General features: G+C 35.8%; 3 protein-coding genes across 17 annotated transcripts; 2 read left to right on the plus strand and 1 right to left on the minus strand.

The window, feature by feature from the left end:
• The first annotated feature begins 380 nt into the window (after positions 1–380).
• On the plus strand, positions 381–4,932 carry apol1 (apolipoprotein L, 1). Of its 8 annotated transcripts, none has more exons than XM_056236371.1 (11): positions 381–479; positions 1,008–1,212; positions 1,416–1,490; positions 1,672–1,737; positions 2,596–2,670; positions 2,802–2,858; positions 2,937–3,011; positions 3,500–3,577; positions 3,660–3,699; positions 3,889–3,940; positions 4,019–4,932. In XM_056236371.1, exons 2-11 carry the CDS (start codon positions 1,156–1,158, stop codon positions 4,851–4,853), a joined length of 1,410 nt encoding a protein of 469 aa, XP_056092346.1. In that variant the 5' UTR covers positions 381–479; positions 1,008–1,155; the 3' UTR covers positions 4,854–4,932. The 8 variants fall into 8 exon arrangements, with proteins under 8 accessions (XP_056092346.1, XP_056092349.1, XP_056092348.1 ...); XM_056236374.1 differs by having other exon boundaries at positions 1,419–1,490; XM_056236373.1 differs by having other exon boundaries at positions 415–479; positions 1,144–1,212.
• Positions 4,933–5,499: 567 nt separating this feature from the next.
• On the plus strand, positions 5,500–14,571 carry apold1a (apolipoprotein L domain containing 1a). Of its 8 annotated transcripts, XM_056236358.1 has the most exons (20): positions 5,500–5,597; positions 6,058–6,142; positions 7,100–7,144; positions 7,260–7,364; positions 7,728–7,793; positions 7,916–7,987; positions 8,477–8,527; positions 8,793–8,864; positions 9,114–9,179; positions 9,297–9,368; positions 9,460–9,531; positions 9,648–9,716; positions 9,807–9,869; positions 10,089–10,151; positions 10,233–10,295; positions 10,416–10,490; positions 10,661–10,697; positions 12,997–13,048; positions 13,134–13,548; positions 13,631–14,571. In XM_056236358.1, the coding sequence occupies exons 3-20, from the start codon at positions 7,121–7,123 to the stop codon at positions 14,192–14,194; spliced, it is 2,001 nt and encodes a 666-aa protein (XP_056092333.1). In that variant the 5' UTR covers positions 5,500–5,597; positions 6,058–6,142; positions 7,100–7,120; the 3' UTR covers positions 14,195–14,571. The 8 variants fall into 8 exon arrangements, with proteins under 8 accessions (XP_056092333.1, XP_056092338.1, XP_056092336.1 ...); XM_056236363.1 differs by lacking the exon at positions 7,916–7,987; XM_056236361.1 differs by lacking the exon at positions 7,100–7,144.
• A 3,487-nt stretch (positions 14,572–18,058) lies between these two features.
• pcp4l1 (Purkinje cell protein 4 like 1) lies at positions 18,059–21,168 on the minus strand. The gene is made up of 3 exons (XM_056236430.1): positions 20,958–21,168; positions 19,208–19,262; positions 18,059–18,248 (listed from the first exon to the last, which is right to left on the minus strand). The coding sequence occupies exons 1-3, from the start codon at positions 20,964–20,966 to the stop codon at positions 18,097–18,099; spliced, it is 216 nt and encodes a 71-aa protein (XP_056092405.1). The 5' UTR covers positions 20,967–21,168; the 3' UTR covers positions 18,059–18,096.
• Between the last annotated feature and the right edge of the window lie 955 nt (positions 21,169–22,123).

The following is a 22,123-nucleotide window of genomic DNA, read 5'->3' on the forward strand; positions in this document are numbered from 1 at the left end:
CTATTTTTTACAGTCTATGAAGAGGACACAGATATGACAATAGATTTCTATAATACTATCTCTGGCTTTATTGCTCAGTGTTTCTCTCATGAGAAAGAGCACCCTGTATTTTATTGTATTATATAATGTCTATTTGATATTACATCTAAACTTTGACTATGCATGTTGCATATTAATTGTTCTATGAACATCAAGCATATTTTCATTTTTGTGTATTTTGTGCTACTCCGTAATGATGTTTTAGTTGAGGTAATTTGTAGTAAGCTATAGGGCCCAAACCAAACATAACCTCAAGCCCATGGCCCCCAGCCCCCTGCCCTGCTGAATAGCACCACCTGTCTGCCGTCAATGGATTTACAAAATAACAATCTCACAAACACAGCAAGAAAGCCAAGGGCGGAGTTAATAACATTTCGATACTTCACACTGCGAGGCAAACCACTGCACGTCAAAAGAAAATAACATGGAAACAATTTAAGGTACACAGTTGTCTTTCATTTCATAGATAGATCACCGGTTTATTTTTATTCTCGATTCAACATTTTCTCCTCAGGAAAGTGTGCGGTTTAACGTTACGCCTGTGTGGTAAGTTGAGTATGTCTTGCTCCAACTTTAACTACTTTTTTTTTATTTGTAAAACAACTGTGCAAACTTTAATATGTATGTTGGGAAACCACTGCCATGTTCAGAAAACGACCGAGAGAGGCATATGGATACGTTTATTTGTTATAAATCCCGTGATTTGAATTGACTCAGTCTGTGGATTGTTGACTTACCCGAGGCTTCAAGACTACCGTTACTTTAAATTAATTTTAAAAATTTGATTTAATTTCTAAAATGCCCTTGTAGGCTACTGCTGTCACTCCTCTATTTGTCTTCATATTTATATTTATGTTGTAACGTTACCTAGGCAGTTATAGATGTTGCTGATCTGCTTTGCCTTAGCATTCAGTGTTGATTAATGAAGGTCATTTTTCAACAAAAACGCCTTTCTTTCTCTGTCTCAGGATGACCTCCCAGTTCAAAGTGAACCTTCAGCATGTGATGATGTTTGGTCTGACCGCAACATCATGAGTGTTTAATAGTCCTATTTTTACTCTTCTGACTCTCAGTCCTTTTATCTGTTTCTTGGTCCTCTCTTAGGACATTCTTATAATGGACAGAGAACTTTTTAAAATCGATGACAACTGTGGCGAGCCCTCCACTGCTGAAGTAAGTCCTTGTCTGTCTTGCTACTCCTACTATATTTCACTCTGTCCCTCTCACTTTCACTTCTCTCACCTTTCTAGGTATTCTATGTTCCATTTATTGTAAGTTAAACCTTACTAACAGTTTACAGACTATCTTTTTAATAATGTCACTAGTTCTGATAGGTGATAAAACATGTTGTAATAGGAAGGCATCTGCTTCCCCAGCAGGGCATGGAAAAAACACAAAAGTTCTTGGAGTCCACTGATAAACCTGACGTTAAACAGTCAATATCCATGCAGGTGGGCATACTTGTTAAAGATGTAACCCAGTTTTGTTAATTATTTGCAAGCTAAATTACAGCTCAGATTTATTACACACATAATTGGATGGATCAGGGCTGCCTTTAACCATTGAATCTCAAAAGACAAGGGCATTTTCATCAAATTATTGTCAATGATGCACTTTTCTCTTTTATACCAGGATATGGGTTCTGGTTTAGATGCAGAGGAGCTGGTTGATGTTGAGAGCCAATCAACCCATAAGAAGGTAAATATGCATTTTCATCTCTGCACTGGTTTATAATATGAGGAACGGTTAAGTGCCAAACTAGAGTACCAAAGACTACCAAAATGTGATGGTGCATTTTATTTATTTTATTTTATTTGAATTGTATTATTGTTTTATAATATTTTATTGTTAAAAATAGTATTATTATATTAAGTTATAATATAATTAAAAATTCCTGTATTGTTTGATTATTAAAATGGGCATATATGTATATGTGTGTGTATATATATAAATGTATGTATATTATATACACACACAGCATAAACATCACCCCTAAACTATAAGCTTTATTGAAAACATGTTGAAACAGACTAGTTAAGTTGCTTCTGTTCATCTAGGTATTTTGTGCAAGTCCAACTTGGTATGGAAGCTGTTATCTGAAAATGCCATGCCTTTGGGCTTTTTGAGCAATACTTTTCGTTTTTTATTGGCCCAGCCTAAATCGCTGTAACTGAACATAAAAGACAAGCACCTACTTGCACATTAGAATGCCAGGTGAAATATGACTCAAATTGTTGTCCAAGATCATCTACACAGGTTGAATTATGTAACTCAATAACAAAGCAAGTGGTGAGGCTATAATTTAAACACTTGTCTAAAGCATGAATGCAGTTATTGGTGCTATTTTGACTGGCAACCATGACAGGTTACCTAAAGTTTTTAACAATGTCACTTCTTTTAGTTTATCATTTTATATTTTCTCATAATTTAGGTTCTGTATTCTCTTTTTTTTTCTTTAACACAGATTATATGCCAAACACATTTAAAAAACACACTTTTTAAAGTCATATCTGAATCATAGGAATAGGGTTATATGCATTCTCCTCATTATTGCAGGGCGATAGCAATGAGGTCCTGGAAAATATTCCCGACACAGTGGCTGAGACACCTGGAGAAGAGGAAAATACAAAAGTAATTGCACCCATCTTATCATTTTAAGTGAATACTGATGCCCTTAGCAGTGCATTTTTCCAGAGAACCAAAACAGGTGATCTGGACTTCATTCCAGTTGAACAGCTTTATATCATATGACATTTTCACAGCAAAAAGGACAAAAGAAGAAATCCAAAAATCCATTTATGCCCCAGGTTGTACCAAAGGTAAACAAGTATTTTTCCTTCTTACGTTTTTACATGCTCACAGTTGTTATTCAGTGAAATCATGTGCTGTTATTACAGAACAAAACAACGCAGAAAAAGAATGGAAACCAAAATGGAGGCGGAGGCAGTGGCGGTGGCAGTGACCTTGCAGAGGTGCTGAAATGTCCTAGCAGTTCTTTTAATCAAAATAAAACTTGTGACACTGAAAACAAGACACAACCAGGCAAAGAATGAGAACTAAGAGACTGTTGTGGTATCCTAAATATATAAAAACCCCACCTTCATAAGCTGTTTTATGCTACAGGTCAGGTGACAATAAATTAGTTTTGTATTTTGATTTAAAAAAACTGAACTCAATTATTATTATTTTAGGAGGGAAAAACTATCTTGCAAATTTGATTTGGCCCCTATATTGTATTGCACCAGCCACAAGAAATAGTGTTTTTTTTGTAACCTGTGACAAAAACAAAACCACATGAACAAACTACCTTCCTATTTGACACGCAACTTCTGCAATTTCTGTGTGTTTCTGCATTGGAATTCTCCCATCAAGTTCTCTTTTACACATTATTGTCCAATCTCTGCTTGCAGAATAACCTGACGTTACTTTCTGTTTTTTTTTTGTGTTTTTTTTTTATCAGACTAAAGGACACAAGAAGTCCCTCATGGAATGGCTAGATGAGTTCCGTTTAAGTGAAAATGAGAAAGAGGATGAGGAGGTTTGGTTCATTAAATATAGATCCTTGACTTTATTTTCTAAAATAGACAATTTTTTAGTTATCATAAATGTATCTATCACAGGATCTTGATGGCCTCATGGATTGGTGGAACACTGTGGAACGTGAGTTTTTCCCATCATGTTGGCGTGACTGTTTGCCCACTTTCAGAAATAATCCCCTACCTACCATAATTTAACTTCTTAGTTTAGACAAACTAATATTAATGTAACCAACTTTGAACAGATGGCCCATTCTAATTGTGACTTGATATTCATAGCTATTGTCCTCCCATTTTCTTTTTTCCAATTCAGAATGGGAGGACATGCCCAAAAGTGACAACATGACAGAGAAAGAGGAAGCCAAGTAAGTCCCAATTCATTCTGTGTGTGTGTGTGATATGGAAATAAAGAGAATTTGACTGACCATTGGCCTTTTTCTCAGGGCTTTTGCTGTAACTGCTGAGAAGGTGCAAAAAGGCATTTGCGTGTTTAATAAACTTTTCTCAGAGAGAGCAGAAGGACTATGGCAGCATGTGATTGACCTGCATGCCATTGCCGATGGCCTGGACAGATTCAACAAGAAGACTAAAATCGCCCAGATCACCGGTGGCTCCACCAGCGCTGTGGGAGGTGTTGCTACCATAACTGGCCTCATCTTGGCACCTTTCACCATGGGAACCTCTCTGATTGTCACTGCGGTTGGCCTTGGTGTTGCCATGGCAGGCGGGCTTACCTCTGCCTCCGCTGGGATATCCAGTACCGTCAACAACTCAATGGATCGCAAGAAGGTGGAGCGCATTGTGGAAGACTACAAGGTGAAGATGGCTGACCTTAACAAAAGCATGAAGTTCATCAAGCAAGGCATTACAAACCTACGCAAGTTCAACCTGAATAAGATGAAGAAGCATGCCTATAATCGAGACTTCCCTTGTTTCGACAATATTTATGAGGATGGTGCCATGGCGGGCAAAGCTATTCTAACTAACGCCAATGAGATTATGCGTGTGATGCAGATAGCCAATGTAGCAGGAACCACTGCAGCACGTGCTGTGCAGATTGCTAGTATATCCACAGGGGTTTTGACTGGGCTTTTTGTCGGAATGGACATCTACTTTGTGGCCAAAGACTCTCATGAGCTTAAAAATGGTGCAAAGTCAGAATTTGCTGCGAAAATCAGAGAGGTGGCAGACCAGCTACAGGAGGGCTTGGTGGAACTTAACAGCATCCGAAATGATTTGCAGTTGACCACCACTCTGAAAGAAGACAAACTTCTATAAACACTCCTCTGGCTTTATTAATACCTTCACACTAGATGTTTACAAATTATATAGTTATATAACTACACTGGCTTCCTTATTAATAGACAACAAAGAAAATTTGGCATCTTATCTTGTTTTTATGGCTTTATCCACTGCTATAATTTATGCTTTTATAAGTCTAAAAGAATATGAACGTATATGGTCCTGAACATGTTTATGTAAATATTTTCTCCTGATAAAAACATGTTATTTAATTATTTATAACATTTATCTGCTTGTATATTTGTCATCTATCTATCTATCTATCTATCTATCTATCTATCTATCTATCTATCTATCTATCTATCTATCTATCTATCTATCTATCTATCTATCTATCTATCTATCTATCTATCTATCTATCTGCCTGTCACAGCCTTTTGATAGCCATCTGTGTCTTAAAATTCATATAATGATTTTTCACACAATAAGTATTGTTACATTTCATTTTGTATCTAAATGTATTTAAATTTTAATGTGACCTTCATATAACAAAAAAAGTTAAAATTTGTTATAATAAACCTGGTCTGAAGAAACCCATGAATTCTTGGTGGGTTTTTTTCTCCTTTTTTCCCTAATGGGTGTAATGAGACTGGAGTCATACTGACACCCTGTTAAACCGTCTCGCTGTGATTCTGTTATTACTCAACACAGATTAAGCGGGCGGAGCTTGACAAGTTTTGACAGACCATTTCTCTTTAGCTGTACGCATGGGAACACAAGGTAGGCAAAACAGTACGGAGAAAGATCGTCGCAATTGTCAATTCTGTATGTTTATCAAATAAATATAGAGTCAAGTTTCGGTAAAGTCAAGCTTCCTGTTTGGCTCGCACGCGCAATGTGTCATACTAGATCAGACGCTTTGCCTCAGACTAGAAAAATCCACATTAACAACGGAATGTCAGTATCGAAAAAGAAATCTACATTGTTGCTTATTAAAAAAACGATAGCATAAAAAGTGCATCCTAGCAAATAACTAATGAAGCGTCGTGAGCCCGAGGCGTTGACACTGGTGATAATGTTTGCTGTTGTTTGTGATCATGAATGATGTCATTGTTTGCCGCTTTTAAGTTTGTTTTACAGTACTCTCAGGCGCAGTGTTGCGTGTGAAACGCTTCAATATTCATCATTTTGGTTTCTATATGATACATACATTGTGCAAACTTGTTTTTTTTTTATATAGTTGGAAATGGAGAAGTGCAGTGGTTAATCAGACTACAGAGGGAAAACTGAAGCAGAAGCTCAGACCTCCCCTACGCTAAAATGAGGTAAGGAAGCAGTCACATGAAAAAATAAGTAATATTTTAAATATTTTTTTCAGTTCCATGGTGACGATGCTAAAATAATTTATTTAAATATTTGGCAATTTTAAAATTAATTTGAAGAAATATTAATAATTGTAATAAAATTAAATTATAAATAATTAATACTTGCATTTTTTCTGTAGATAATTTAGAATTAGTCAAGATGAAGAGAGAGAATGAGCAGTGTGAAAAGGTTTCTATATGCTCACTAAAGAGGTTGCTTTAATATTGCCATCAGGTTGGCTATGGCATTTTAAAATAATACATTAATTCGATTTTCACATAATTGGAGTCATTCAATTATTTGAGGGTGTGAGTCTTTGTGTGTTAGCTCTGTGATGGACTGGGCATCCGTCCAAGGTGTTTCCCTGCCTTTAAGCTCCAGCGTCCCACAACCCTACATTTTGTGACATGAAAAGGCAAGGCAAGTTTATTTGTATAGTACATCTATACACAATGATATTTCAGTGTCCAAGAAGAGAGTTAAAAAAGTACAATTACGATCAATTAAGAACATGAAGATTATAAAAAAAGTTTTTTTTTTGTTTTGTTTTTTTTAAATGAATAAAAAGGAAAGAAAAAGCAAGCATAAAAGAACATATAGATTAAATATAGATTTATATGAACAAGGAAGTCATGAACTAGAACCACTGAAAACATGTCTGGAGCTGAATCCCCATTTTATTAGTTTAGGTGTGAATGTGAGATATTAACAGACTGTATGTTGCAAAAAAAATCTGGCACAATATTAAAGAATGATTCTAAATAGGATTACTTTAGTTTTCAGGACAAAATAAGATTATCTGTTCAGAAAATGTTAAATCAGAAGCAGTGTGTCTTCAAGTTCATTTTAGTGCACAATATTTTTAAAAGGATGACACACAAACTGAGTTGTAAGTAATAGTGAATATTCCTATATAGGTGAAGTTGACACACAGTGACATGATTCAGAGGAATATTATTCAGGTGAGCAATGTGTCATTGTGTCACACAGTTAAATACTCAAATAAATGTTTTGCAGCCACATTTATAACTGTTTGTGTATTGCTGTGTGTTTTTGTCTCTGCTGCTTGTGCTAAAGGAGAAAGTAGATTCAATGTCCAGGCGATCAGACGCAGCTGAGCACTCATCTGAGGCGAGACGGTACATGTTTAAGGGTGTAGGAACTGCAAGCATTCACGCTAGGGTAATTAGCCTGACTCTCTGTAATATCTGTGCTTTCATTTGCAATGGTTAGTTGACCTTTTTTTTTCTCTCTGGATGATAATATTGTGCATGGTCGAATCACTGGCAATAATGACGGTCTGTTAGAGAACAGCAAAATTATGGTCAGTTTCTAATTGTATGTTCTATCTTTAATGCACTTTTAGAGTTGATGTTATAGTTTGATTTCTCAGAATACCATTTTGACTCTGCTTTTTTTGGTAACATTTTGGAATATAGACAGACTGTAAAAAAGGAAGATTCTGATTTATTATTGTAGTATGTAGATGATATAAATATAGCAATGGTATTTTTCTGAGAATAATCAGTTTCCATCTTTTCCCAGAACATGCTAACTGAGAGTGAGCTCTCGGCTCTCAATGATCAACAACCAGACAACAACAACCCTAAGGTCATCAAATGATATTCTTGACTTTTATCATACATGGTGTATATTTATATCCATTTCATTGTTTTTAATGTTTCTTTTTTACAATGAAAATGTTAGTAGAATGTACATTTTCTTTGTGTTAGGGGAAAGCTGCTGTTTTCAGCCAGTTGTTTAAAAGAACTCCTAAAAAGTTGACGAGTCTTCCTGCACAAGAGGTAGAACATGTGTTTATTGATGACAGACACTTGAAGCTATTTTATACAGTCTGTTGATTTACAGATGCTAGTTGAAATAACAAATTCATAGTGTAATTTACGTAAATGGCCTGACCATGAAATTGAACATCATTGAGGTATCAAAATGTTGCTAACATCCATTGTCTAACAGTCAAATTTATGTATTTTTAAGTTTGGTTCAGGTGTCCAAAAACATTTTGCAACCATTGTGTCTCATTATGCATTGCAGACACACATTATTTTTTTTATCATTGCATCACACAGCTACTGTTAGGCCATGATAGTGTATCCTCTTTTACCACCAGGGGAGGCAAGATATTTCCTCAGTGAATTTGCTCATACATCATCCAAATACTCAGGATAGGAAATCCATGATCAAATGAGATTTTTGCCTTTAGAGTTGCATACACACTTTGAGCTATTGATCATTATCTGATATATATCTGATTATCTTTCCGTTTGCCCCAGGATTGCTTCACTGCCACCACTGACAGTCTGTCCAACCAACACAGCAATAAGGTCTGTTGTAATTACATTACACTTTACATAACTTGACAACTTAACCCTAACGTCCAATGTGAATCACAGCTTTTGTAATGACACAATAGGTTTGGATTAGGCTTCTCTAAGGACACCACAAAAGCTCAGGTGGTCCACCCTGTGTCCACAATCTGTAAAAATCATGCTTTGATGTTACACATTACACAGAATAATGCTACCTGCAATTTTGGTTTAGCTCACACATACCGTGTCTGGTGTTTCCTTCCTCTTTCTTTCTTGACAGGAAGAAGTATCATTACAACATGGAGAACTCTCAGCCGGTAATCTCAACCAAACAGAAAACAACAACACTAAGGTGTGGAAAAAACTACAGCCTTGTTCATGCAGTCATTTATTATTATATAAATGTCTTAAAGTTTACATTTATACAGCAATACTGTCTAAATTATGATATAATTTGTTTAGCTTTTTGTAATATGAAGATTTGCTGTCCATTTACAGGTAGAAACAGCATTGAAAAATGGTTCAGTGGTACCATATATCATGAATTCAAAGTCAAACAAAATGCAAAATGCAATTCTAATTCTCAGATTAATTTCTTTAGGAGGAAAATTCCCCGTTTAATTTTCTCCAAACATTTCCTAGAGGAACTGAGGACACGTCTGGAGAGGTATGTTTCTACAACAACAACAAAATAATTAGCATATTAATGTCTATTTTCTTTATAGGTAGTGTGTATTACCTTCCAGGTGATAATGCACAGTAGTAACAAGCTTTCTTCTTGTAGGACAGCCCACCATTACACATTAAACTGCTGGCCAGTAATGACGATCTCTTATATATCTCTAATAACTTAAAGGTGCGTATCACTGCCCTTTATATTGTATACAATAGAATATATGTAATTGCTTAGTCATCTGCTATTCACAATTACTGTCCCCTTTGTGCAGGATAACTCAGGGAAGCTTAGTGGAACTTTCCACAGTTCTCCAAAACCGGCATTACGTTTCACTGCTGAGACGGTAACACAGCTTCCCCCTTTTATTGCTGTATTTTTATATTGTTTACAATCTTTACAATTATCATGTACTTTTGAACCATTTTATATAATTAAAATGACAGTTAATTCTATATGTAGGATCCACTAAGTGAGCACAGTAAATGTATTGACTGGGATTATAGCTTCTTGGACACTGGCACTGAAAAGGTACTTTACCAAATCGGTAATGATCTTAAGTTGCCTGCAAAGTAAATGAAGTCCTGCCACAAATGTTGAACTGTTTCCTCTATGTCCTAGAAATCTATTGCAGTGCCCAGAAAATGCATGGAAAATAATGAACTCTCTGACAGTAATACCAAGGTGAGGATCACTTGTTTTCGCTTCGGTATACACAGGTGGGGAATATTGTAGGAAATAGAAGTCCATCAGTACAATAAACTACACATATACAGTAACTGATGATCATTTTCATCATAATGCCACAAACAGTTGTGGAATTTTGTTTGCACTTGAAATTATTTAGAGTCAGTTCACATACTGTATTCTGCTTAATCTTCTTTGCTGTTCGCATCCTTTCAGGTTTTATCATTTAGAGTGAAGAGAACTCTACCCAGAATGTCAACATTTTCACCCAGTATACAGGTAATATAACACTTTAAAAATATATATATAATTTAATAGTTTACATCAAAAAAATTGTCATACTATAAAATCTTTCTATAGTGTTCCGATCAAAAAGATATAATTGAGGTGCCGATGGAAATACAGCATCTTCAGACAACTGAGGTGAGTTGTAATTGCAATGAGTTATAATTGCTAATTATTATGTTGCTTCTATGGTGCATCGATATCACATTATGGCTTCACTTAATACTTGTATAATATCTTATTCTCTGAATGTTATAGGACTGTACATTTGAAATCCTGCCAGTGGAAATGGCTGCCTATCCAACAGATTTAAATTATTTTGAGGCAGATGAGGTATATTATTTTTTTGTATTGTTTTATATATACATACATGCATATATATATATATATATATATATATATATATATATATATATATATATATATATATATATATATATTAATGTTAAATTTGACTGAAATCAGTTTTAACCTTTTTTTTTTTTCTTGCTCTCTGTTAATAGGATGATGGCCTGATGGACTGGTGGAAAACTGTTGAGGGTGAGTTGTGTAAAAATTTTAAACACAATATGAATGTGAAAAACTACATATTTTCCTAATTTGTTGGTCATGGGTTTCCTTGAAGACTATTCTGCTATACTGTTTAACCCTTAAATGCAAACATCGGGTCTTTATTGACCTAGGACGTCATTCACTACCCTTTTTTTTTTTAAAGTTATACATCAACCGTATTTGTATTCCTCAATCGGTGTATTATAAACAATATAATAAGAAAATAATTATAAAAGAATGTCTGTTTTCTAAGTAATTTTGTGTATAGGGTCTCTATTGACCTGAGGTATGTATTTTGTCTGTGCAACAACAACAATCAAGTACACCTGGCTGCAGCCAGCAGAACGGGGCGGGGTTGCACGTGTCGCTCCGCCCCATACCTACTCTGATTGGCTCGATTGTCTTTCCTAAGCATACATGATAGGAAATGTGTTCATAGTCGGTGTAGGACGGAGTATATGTCATTCAAATTTATATGAACTGAAAAAGCTGTGGAGTTTCACAAAGCCTTCAGAATGCACAAAAAAAAAGCATTAGCCTGTATTTTGAATTTTCCCTGAAATTATTGTTTTGCTGAGTTGAGCTGGTCTTTAGACTAACGCATGAACAACCCCACAACATTTAACCAAAATGTATTGGTTGATTATCCACACGTGGAGGGTCAGGTCTTCAGGTAGAGGTATGAAATATGAATTAAATGATTCATAAAATGTGATTACTTTATATCACCATAGTATGAGAAAGGAAATTAAAAATATGTTAAAGATCTTTTGAGCTGATTCTTTTCAATCAATAACATTCAATGTGTCATTTGTGAGATTGAACTTGCAGTGGTTAACAAGCGAGTCAAGTGAACAACAAACACTTGATTTGGTCTTGTCCTGCTCAAATGAGCAATATCCAGGAGTAATCTCAGATCAAGTGTGCTCCTAATAATTCATAATAATATCAGTCTGAGCTCTAGCCTATTTTAGGTCTATCTTTTTTGTGTCGCATTACAAACCTTTCTTACTGGAGTAATATTTTATTAGTGTACTCTATTTGAACTTAAGTACAGGGTTTGTGCACACCGCCCACCACGAATAAACATTTCATAATTAATTTCTGTCACACTTTAGATTAGGGTCCAATTTTCACTATTAACTAACTATTAACTACAACCTTTGCCTCAATAAACTCCTAATTACTGCTTATTAATAATTAGTAAGGCAGTTGTTACATTTAGGTATTGGGTAGGATTAGGAATGTAGAATAAGGTCATGCAGAATAAGGCATTAATATATGCTTTATAATTACTAATATCCTAGTAATATGCATGCTAATACAGGGAATAGGACTCTGAACTAAAGTGTTACCTTAATTTCTCTTGCCATTGTAGGATGTAGGCTAATGTTGTCTTTACATTAAACATTAATATTAAGAATGTTGTCAGTGCATTATAGTGAAGACAACTCTGAACACATGTATGTGTCACGTGTGGTTGCAGGAAGACAGAAGAAGTAAGTTCCAACACGATATTCAATAATAAATATCTTATCAATAAGGCATGCAAACAAGCAGGGTAACACACACACATAGGGTAACGGTGATCAGACAGAGAATGAATGTGAGGGACCAACTTATATAGCAAACACAAATGAGGATGATTAATAGAACACAGCTGACACATATGAACTAATAATGAGGAGCAGGAAAACTGAACAAAGGAACACATGATGAACATGAAAACAAACTAAAAGTCCATGATAATGAAACTAACTGAACATAATGTGACAGTATGCCTATGAAAGACGACAGAGCCAATCAGAGTAAGTATGGGGCGGAGCAAGACATTCAAGCCCCGCCCCATTCTGTAGGCTGCAGCCAGGTCCTTCTCACAAAGAATTGAATCTCTGATGACTCAATAAGTGCAATTCACCTTTATTCCTCAAGGTGACAATGTCTGATACTCAATGATGACATGATAATGATTCATAATTACCGCAGGCATAAAACTAAAGAATACACATGTATCATCAGCAAAACTCAGCGATTTACATAAGACATGTTCAGCTGCACAGAGCACAATGTAATACTACAGTACGTTGTATAAATTTAACCATTTGAAACTTAATACAGCGTCTTAAAAAGCATGTCTTAATGACAGAATACTAAAAAACAGTAGAAGACATGATGCATTGGCCTATAACAACCATGTTGTGTTTGTAGCTGTGCACTGCTAAAAATATAAAATAATGATGAACTACTTGTCCTCACTAATTTCATATGACTTACTGAATTTTGACAGGTTGGACTGAATGGAATGAAACAGCAAATTTTCAGGAGGATAAGGAGGAGCTGTGAGTAAATGTGGATTTTTAAAAAAAAAACTGTCTAATTGGCTCCTATGACCACTGATCTGTTTTGTTAATGTTTGTCTCTTAGGGCTGTTGAGGCTGTTGCAGACCGTGTGTTTATGGCAGCCCGTCTCTTTGTCAGTCTGTTCAACCAGCGTGGAGCCTCTCTGCAACGTCGCATTGTAGAGTTGCTTGCACTAGCGGACACTGCTGACAGCTTCCATAAGAAGACCGTGAGCGCAGCTGTCGGAGGGGGTGTGGCTTGTGTGGCTGGGGGCATAGCCACCATTACCGGCCTCATATTGGCACCCTTCACTTTTGGCACCTCTACTATCGTTACTGCGGTGGGTATCAGTGTGGCAACAGCTGGGAGCATCACCTCAGCCACAGCTAACATCACTGATGCGGTTCAATCCAAAATGGACCGCAAGAAGGTGGAGAAGATGATCCAGGGCTACCAGGATGAGATCAATGACATCAGAGATTGTCTGGAATTCATGCAAGTATGTTTATCTGTCTATCTGTCTATCTATCTGTCTATCTGTCTGTCTGTCTCACTTGTGATTGTGTCTGTTGTGTATGTAGGAAGGAATGAACACTCTGCAAGAATGGGATTTTAAGGAGTACTCTGAGAGTGTGGTCAACACGAGACTTAGCCGTAACATAAAGCATGTGATGAAGGAAGGTGGGCGAGCAGGTAAAGCCCTCATGATTAACACTGATAGGCTTATCAGCACTGTGAAAGTTTTAGGTGTTGCTGGAGGAGCTGCCAAAGCCGCCAAGGCCATCAGTATCACCACAGGGGTCATGTCCACTCTCTTTCTTGCCCTGGATGTCTTTTTTCTTGCCAAAGACTCTAATGAACTCCGCAAAGGTGCCAAGACCAAATTTGCCTCCAAGATCCGAGAAGTATGCAAAGAGCTTCAACACGGCCTGCTGGAACTAAACAAAGTGAAGACTCAGCTACAAAAGACCATGGATGGAATTGAAGTGGAAGAATATGAAGAAGAGGAGGAGGATGAAGACAAATGTGAGTCAGATCCTATTAAACTGGCTCTACTTGAGCAAGAACTTGATCATTTGGAGGCAAAACTTGACCAGAAAACTACACCGGAGCAAATGAACAAAGAGACCACAAAAAAGAAATGAGTAGTCAAAGAGCAAAAAGCAATTATAAAAACGATATTAAAAAAGTCTTAACAGTGAGCTAACATATGGAAACAACTAAAGCAGGATGGTTGGCAAATCAAATTCAAACATTTGAAAGGAAAAAGGAAGGAAAAGTGGAAAGAAACAAAAATGAAGAGGAATAATGAAGTTTATCTGGAGTGGAAAGATTTAGAATGAAGAAAAAGAAGACTTGGCACAGGGGTCTGATCACAGATTATAAGAGGAACTGAACACATCTGGGTTAAAGAGACATAAAGGGGATCATTTAAGTGAACACAAGGAAGATAAGAAGTATAGAAACCCTCATGTATTCTTCAAGCAAACACAAAAAAGTGATGGGATACAGTAATATTGAGAAGTAAGAGAGAGGAGGAAGAAAAACAACTATTGCATTACCAGGAGTAAATACCAGATTCATGTTTAAGTTTTAAGTAATACTATGTTTTAGGCTTCTGATTCTGTCTAAATCAAATTATGAAACATGTATGCATTTTGTTTTCTGTGTGCTACACACAAGGATCAAAATGGAAACTGTAATTTAACCTGAAACTGTTAAATATATGGCGATCACAATTCAGTATATGCAGAAGAAAATTTCTAAATTAATTTCTATATTTAGTTGTGTGCTTAGAACAAACCACTAAACTTTGATGTTTAAGGTATATCAGGACAGTCTTGTCTTGCAAGCAGTATAAATAAATTCTAGAGAATTAGTGTGAAAAAAAGCAAACCAGTGTAATGGTCTAAGAATCTGGACTGACAGTATAAGGGTTGAGTCAGAAACTTTATTCTCAACCTGATAACCGCGACCTGTAGCCTATAATTGAGATTTTCAGAATTCTCTGGTGTGGTTTTGAACACACACAAACAAAAAATTTGTTTGTTTCAGTTCCTCAGCATTATATATGGGAAGCATTCTTTTGTGACTTAACATTAATGAAAAACCTTAAACCAGTGCTGGCAGTGTGCACTAAAGATGAAGTGTAGGTAAAAAAGCATTTAAATACTGTGGATTTAACTCTGGGACATACAGGTGTCATACCTTTGGATTCTGATCCTATTTCATCCCCTCTGCTCCCTAAATCAAAAAAAAAAGTTATGCTGGGTTTTATGCATCATAGTTGTAATATATTTGTGACATGTTCTGTTTTTTTTTTTTTTGTACATATTTTTTAATTCTTTGACTGCAATTTTCCACAAAATGTTTTGTATGGTTCTTTTTCTATGGATTTATGCAATGCATAAAAATAAAATTTGCAGACTCTGCACTAGCTGTGTGCGTTCATGTGTTTTGGAGGAGGTGTGGGCTTTGGAGAGCGCTCTGAAGGGAGATGGGAAAGGATCTTATGCTTTAAAAGCTAGCTTGCCATAGATTGGTGCAGGTATGACGTCAGAACCCGGAAGACTAATTTGTAGAACAAAACGTCAAAGTACTGTCAAGTTGTTTACCACAGGCTTTATTTTACTCATAAATTGAAAACCCCCATTATAAAACCCCATAGGAAAATATTGAAGGAACCAGTGGCGAATTAGACTTCTCGGTTCTGAAGTCATACCTGCACCACTCTATTGCTAGTCTCTCCAAAATTACCTACCCTACCTTTAAAAGTAGCCCAATTCCCGAGATGGTCCTCACTGCAGAACACGAAATCCAGGGGGAGAAGTTGGATCCAGATCCAACTCCTCCCACCACATATACATAAACCTACCCATCTCCACCCCCTGATCCCTAACCTCACCCCCTGATCCCTAACCCCTCCCATCTCCACCCTCTAATCCCTAACCCCACCCCTAATCCTACTCATCTCCACCCCTTAGATCTGGATCCAACTCCGCCCCCTGGATCTCGTGTACTGCAATGAGGTGCTACTGCAATTCCCGGGAAAACCACGGACTTGGCAACACTGCCTAAGATTGATAGAAAGAGACTGCCCTCTGCTGTTCAAATAATAGTATAGGTTATTATAGTTTTTAAACACTACCAGACTAGTATCAGGCGTCATCATCTCCTCTTGCAAGATTTTAGGTTGTATGACGCCATTCACCTCCTGTCCTACACATATCAGCACCAAACACAAGTAAACGTGCATTCTTTAAATGATTTAATTATGTAACTATTGACTGTACTTCATTAAGGGACAGCAACAATAAAACTTAGCTATATAAAACTAGGTATAAAACGCTTTCTATTTTTGGTTATAGACAACGACAAGTAAGTGGGAACATCCAATAATTACTTTTTTTACCATTCATTTCACTTTACTCCTGCATTAACTATTTTAGATCGAAGGTTAAAAAAATGCTAGACTGGAAGAGTAGCAATAATTATTGTAGTTGAAATATGCATTTACATTGAAAACTCAATATGTTTAATGGAGAAAAGGCAAACTAATGTTATATAATGTTCTTCACTTTATGTAACCATCTTCTACTTACTGCCCTTAGTACATACAATTCAGGTCAGGACATACAATTCTTTCTATTGAAGCAATGAGTCACACTGAAAAAAAGAAACAAGTGTAGGATAGAGCACTCAAGCACACATGAGCACACAGAGAGAGAGAAGAAAAGAAGTACAGAGCAATACAGGAGGAGATAAATGTCTGTCTAACAGTGAAGTGTGTCATAGGCTACTTGATATAAAATGTACAGAATAATAACAGATGTATTCAATAATTGCCTTGCCAGTGGTTATCTGAAAACGGTCAAGCACAGATGACATTTTCATCACACCTATCTCAATGCAATTACAGACATCATTTGTCCCATTAACTGCAAGATAATCATGAGTCTCTATATACTGCTCTAATTTTTTCGAGCTATTCTGAGATATCTGTGGAGACCACTTTAATTATAGGGGAAGGAGAAAGATAAAGACACTTAAAATAGATCAAAATGTTACACTTTCCTTGATAATCATCTTCATTTGAGTCACCAGTCTCCAAAAATTCAAGGATCTCACTGCATGCCAGTGACTTCTGGCATTGAAGCAAAAATTAAAGGAATTTATGCTCATTTAAGTGAGTATGACATGATTTAAAAGGTTCTTGACCTTGTGCTAAATTCAGCTAGCAATTTACAGTTAACTGAATAGAATGTTAAACTTGCCCATTTTACATGTATTTCAAGGCCATTTGCCTAGTTTAATAGGGCTAATTAAAAAAATTACAAGCTATTGAATTTAAACTTCAGTGTGTCTTGATTAAATCCCTGTCCAAAATACATAAATATGCAAGATATTGCTATTGCTAATTCTTCTGAGAATGTCAGGTTATGATATTTTTTCTGTTATTAAATAATCATTATTTGGTCTGCTGTTGATATGAAGATTTCTTAATTTTTTTAATCACTTGTCACTTGAACAAAAAAAAAAAAATGAACAGCCTACTCTAAGAATAGATTTACAACTACGCTACTTCATATCTATAATACTGATTCACGCCAACATGTTTTACTGTAAGTGCAGTGCAACATTTGGTCATTTACTGCCCTTTGAATTCTTAAGTTTAATATCACTTACATTTGTTCTGTTGCATCAATGATTCTAAATACATGAAATGACAGATGTGTGTTGCACATGTAACTGACGTTCCTATATTTATGTCTACAGGAGAGGAGAAGGATGGAGACGAATCTAGGCAAATATAGTGAGAACAGAATCTTCCAAGTCTTTTAAAGTGAAAATCTTTCCCTATTCTTATGTCCTAAACTCTAATCTACCCAGCATGTTGATGCCACAGGGCTATCATTTGTTTTCCAAACCCCTAATTTCCCACCCACACTTGACTTTCCTCTGTCTCTTCTTTGTTTATTCTCTTTCCATAGTGAATATTGTGGAAGGCGTTTTTGTCCACCGATTCTCTTGTTCAGGCTTCCCTTTTCTACTTCTTTTTCTTCTGGAAGCGTCTAAACTGATTCTGTATTGCCAAAGCTGCTTTCTCTGTCTCTGGCGCCTCCAGATCAATGTCGATCTCTTCTTCGGGTTCTTGCGTAGGGGGCTTCCCCTCTTTGTCCGCCGGTTTCTCCTGGGCGGCTGAGGGACACATGACACGCAAACATTGACAACATTAATGGCATAGTAAAAGGAACTGCAATATTTCTTACATTTGTGAAGCCACTGTGTGTCTGCGTCCCAATTCAGGTCTTAAATTATGTTAATTGTTATAAATATACTTACAGCAATTGTTTACATTTTCATACCACAGAACTTTAAAATATGTATTTTTTCTAATATCTTTTAGCAGTACAGTGCATTTTCATGATTCAAAATTAGATGTCTATTTGTTTCGATGTTAAAAAGTTTTCTTGTATCTCAGCTTTCAGAGACAAATATGAGTAATTTAAGTATGATGTATTTTTTGTAGACCACCCAGAAACGAGTATTTTAGCACTTCCCAAAGTCAATGGGTTTTTTAAATGGGTGTTTGATTAAATGCCTGAAATAATGTCTGTGTTCTGTGCTCAAGATATTTTCACATTTTATACTTTGACATAAAATACATTCAGTAACACTTGTGCTTTTCTTTAAAGCTTTTACTTGTCAAGTGAATGGGACTACAGAGGTTGTCGGGAACATTAAACGTCATCAAGACGAAAAACGTATCTACTCACTATAGGCTGCTTTTACAGCCTCGTTGTGTTTATTATTCACGCTCTTGCAAACTATTCTTAATTTTTTATGGAGCTTAATGGTGGTGACCATGGTGTAGTCCGTTTATAACATACGTTTAGCTTTTTACTTCTGGTGATTGTATTTAGGCTTCAAAATTCATTAAAGTTCTGTTGGTCGGAGCTTATTTTCTGCAACTATCCTAAAGCCAAAGGGAAAAATCCTATTTGGTTTTGTTGAGGGAACAAGGATGATGATGCTAACTTCCACATTGGCCTACAAAAACGTGACTTTAACTGGACAGTTTTGGTGGAGAACAAAATGTGAAGGAGTTTTAAATCATGAAAAATTTAAATATGCTGTAATGGAACACATAAACACACCTTTTCCATCTGTGGCAGGCCCCTGAGTGCTGTTGGGAGGATCAGATGAACTGTTCTGCAAGAAAGAGGCAGCGGCTTTCAGGTTTATTGTGAGAGCATTCAGACATACAGTAAAAACTAAAATCACAGCTGTGAATTTTTTATTTGGTCTGCCATCAAATTAAAACCTGATATGGGCTTTATCATGCGTGTGTTAGGACACCGAGCGATAAAGACCCCTTAATCCCCATCGGTTTAATCCCCCTTTTTCAATTCTGTGTGCAATCTGGAACAGAGGCACTCAGCCCTGGAGAGGATCCCCATGACATACAAGCTTACTGTGTGTGTGTGTGTGTGTGTACTTTATATGTTATATATTTCTTAAATGAATTCATCCCTGTTCACATTTGATAGTTGAAGTACGGGCTTATTAAATGTTTATGTTTCCGAGGCACACAGTGTAAACTACTTAAGGCCAAAATACATTCAGTATATCTGTGACCTTGCTTTTTCAATTATGAGAACAAATTAGCCTTGAGATGATGCCCTAGATTTGAGTTATTCACATTGACATCCAAAATGTGTCAGTTTGTGTTCATTTATTTTTGTGTAAATCCTTTTTAAATGTGTAATTTCAGCAATGAATTGTCATTTAAATCTGAGAAACACTGTGATATTTGCTTGAAGCTGCTGATATACTGTAAATACTTCACATGTTTTCTTTTGAGAACAGAAAATGTCATCAAGGGAGATGAAATGGAACATGAACACACACACACTCACATATACACATATTATTCACTCTCTCTCACGGCAAGGGACTCTTTCAAATGCAAATCGCTGCAGCCCTTTCCCCGTTAAGCCTTTTTTGGAATGAAAGAGCATCTTCACCTTATACTCTGAACTCTGAACCAGCCTCAGCCTCCTCTCTCCAGTAAGTTTTAATGCACTAACCACCACATTCTGTGAGCTGTCAGATAAAATCTCTTTGAGTATAAAAACGACAACTTTTGTCTCAAGAGATGGCTTTTTTTGTGTGTACATGCATGCCATTCTGTTTTGTTCTTAATTTGCCAAAAGTAGGTCATATGAGTATTATGGAGGTAAGACTTCACACTTCTGGCTTTCACACTTAAAAGACATCATGATGAGGGGGGGGAGAGAGAAAGATCCCGCATGCTGCCAGCTGGCTCTCAGTGTGTTAGGCATTACTTTTTCTCTTCTACATTACCTCAGACAGCACTTTATTTTCACTCTCACACATCACTTGATACACACAAGCCTCACGGCACAATCTCCATCTGCTAATTAGCCAAGCTCATATCAGCAAGGTCAAGCTCCCCTGAGCCACTTATTAATTGCCAATTAATGGGACACACACACACACACACACACAAACGAATGTAAAGCATCACTTTAATTTTAAACTAGGGAAATCTAAAGATTTATATTTCCTCATTGAGTAGAGCGCACTGTAATATGCATTGCATAAAGAACAATACATATTACCCTATAAAGAAAGGGATATATTTCTCATCTTTACTGACGAGAAATTAGAGGTGGGTTACAGCTAACGTTAAGCCATCTTTAATGCAACTTGCATGATTCAGAGGATTTTAAATGATTTAATCCTTTTTTGTCTCAACAAAGAAAGCATTTACATTGAATTGGACGTCCTAGATTCATATTATGTTATTATATAAATCTTCGAATTAACTTTTAAGTTAGTAGGGTTTATCAGACAGTCTTAAAATAACAAATGAGAACTCACCTCACTCATAGTTCTTTCTGAGAAAATGTCCTTTTCGGTTCGCGGTTTAATTTGTAGCGTGATTTTAAAGCCTCTAAGAAATATAATCGGAATTTCCCTCCTTTTTTTGGTCAGAGTGCTTTGAAAATATGTCAGAACAACGGAACCGAGAATATTATGCAGATGACTATATCCAGCTCTCCTCTAGAAAAAACACACGCCCCTGTTCGCTCGCTCGCTCTCTCTCTCTCTCTCTCTCTCTCTCTCTCTCTCTCTCTCTCTCTCTCTCTCTCTCTCTCTCTCTCTCTCTCTCTCTCTCTCTCTCTCTCTCGTTTTTTTACAGTCTATGGTTTTCAGGCCTTTTCACAGACTTTGATGACGCGTTTTAACGGTCATCAGCATCGTAAATCCTGCAAAGTTTTGTAAGATATTCTTAATACTTATTGTTGTGTTCGAATTTTGTTGTTTCACACTGTAAACTGAAAGTTCAAATAAAGTTTATTTAAAAAAAATGATTATCAGAAGGTTATCAATTTTAAAAAAAAGTTTTTTTATATTATGTTATTTTAAAATGTATGTAAATGTATTACACTATGCTTAGTATTACATTACCTTTACATCATTCTCTCCTCTGACCTCTCTCTGTAATTTTTTTTTTTTTTTTTTTTTACTGTTTTTGAAAGGTGTGAAAACATGTGGAGTTTTTCTTTTGCTATTTGAGCAAAATGGGAACACATTTTTTTTTAATTTAGTCTCTCCGTCGGAGAAACCCGGAAAGTCGATAATAATAATAAATATAATTTTTATTTTGAATATATTATTTTGTATGTATATTTGTATATAAAATAATATAATTATTTTATATTTATTTTTAAATATATTCCATTTGTATATTATTAAATTGAAATAGTTATTAATTGAATGTATTATTATTATTATTTGCATGTTTTGTTATTATCATTAATTAATCAAAATAATATTTTGATTAAATATAGTCAGATTGGGTCATATTTGTACTTGTACCCTATTTTTTTTTTTACAGTCTAGGGTATAAACAGACTGTTGTTTTTTGTTTTGTTTTCATTACTGATGATGAATCTATATAATAATAATAATACTTTTTGTAATTATTTTCAAAATATTATGAAATGCTCGTTATTATTGTTGTTATTATTTGCATTCTTGAT

Source organism: Rhinichthys klamathensis, unplaced genomic scaffold (assembly GCF_029890125.1).
Source record: "Rhinichthys klamathensis goyatoka isolate OS25496 unplaced genomic scaffold, OSU_Roscu_1.1 h1tg000446l_1, whole genome shotgun sequence".
Classification (NCBI taxonomy): Eukaryota; Metazoa; Chordata; class Actinopteri; order Cypriniformes; family Leuciscidae; genus Rhinichthys; species Rhinichthys klamathensis.

Bases quoted from the DNA above. Each gene is read 5' to 3' on its own strand.
- apol1 (XM_056236368.1), top strand. The intron at 1,213-1,415 runs GTAAGTCCTTGT...CTGCTTCCCCAG, and splicing joins GCGAGCCCTCCACTGCTGAA to CAGGGCATGGAAAAAACACA. The intron at 3,941-4,018 runs GTAAGTCCCAAT...CCTTTTTCTCAG, and splicing joins ACAGAGAAAGAGGAAGCCAA to GGCTTTTGCTGTAACTGCTG.
- apold1a (XM_056236358.1), top strand. From the start codon at position 7,121: ATGATTCAGAGGAATATTATTCAG. The intron at 7,145-7,259 runs GTGAGCAATGTG...CTTGTGCTAAAG, and splicing joins TTCAGAGGAATATTATTCAG to GAGAAAGTAGATTCAATGTC. The intron at 8,865-9,113 runs GTGTGGAAAAAA...TAATTTCTTTAG, and splicing joins CAGAAAACAACAACACTAAG to GAGGAAAATTCCCCGTTTAA.
- pcp4l1 (XM_056236430.1), bottom strand. The intron at 18,249-19,207 runs GTGTGTTTATGT...TGTGTCCCTCAG, and splicing joins GCCTGCCACAGATGGAAAAG to CCGCCCAGGAGAAACCGGCG.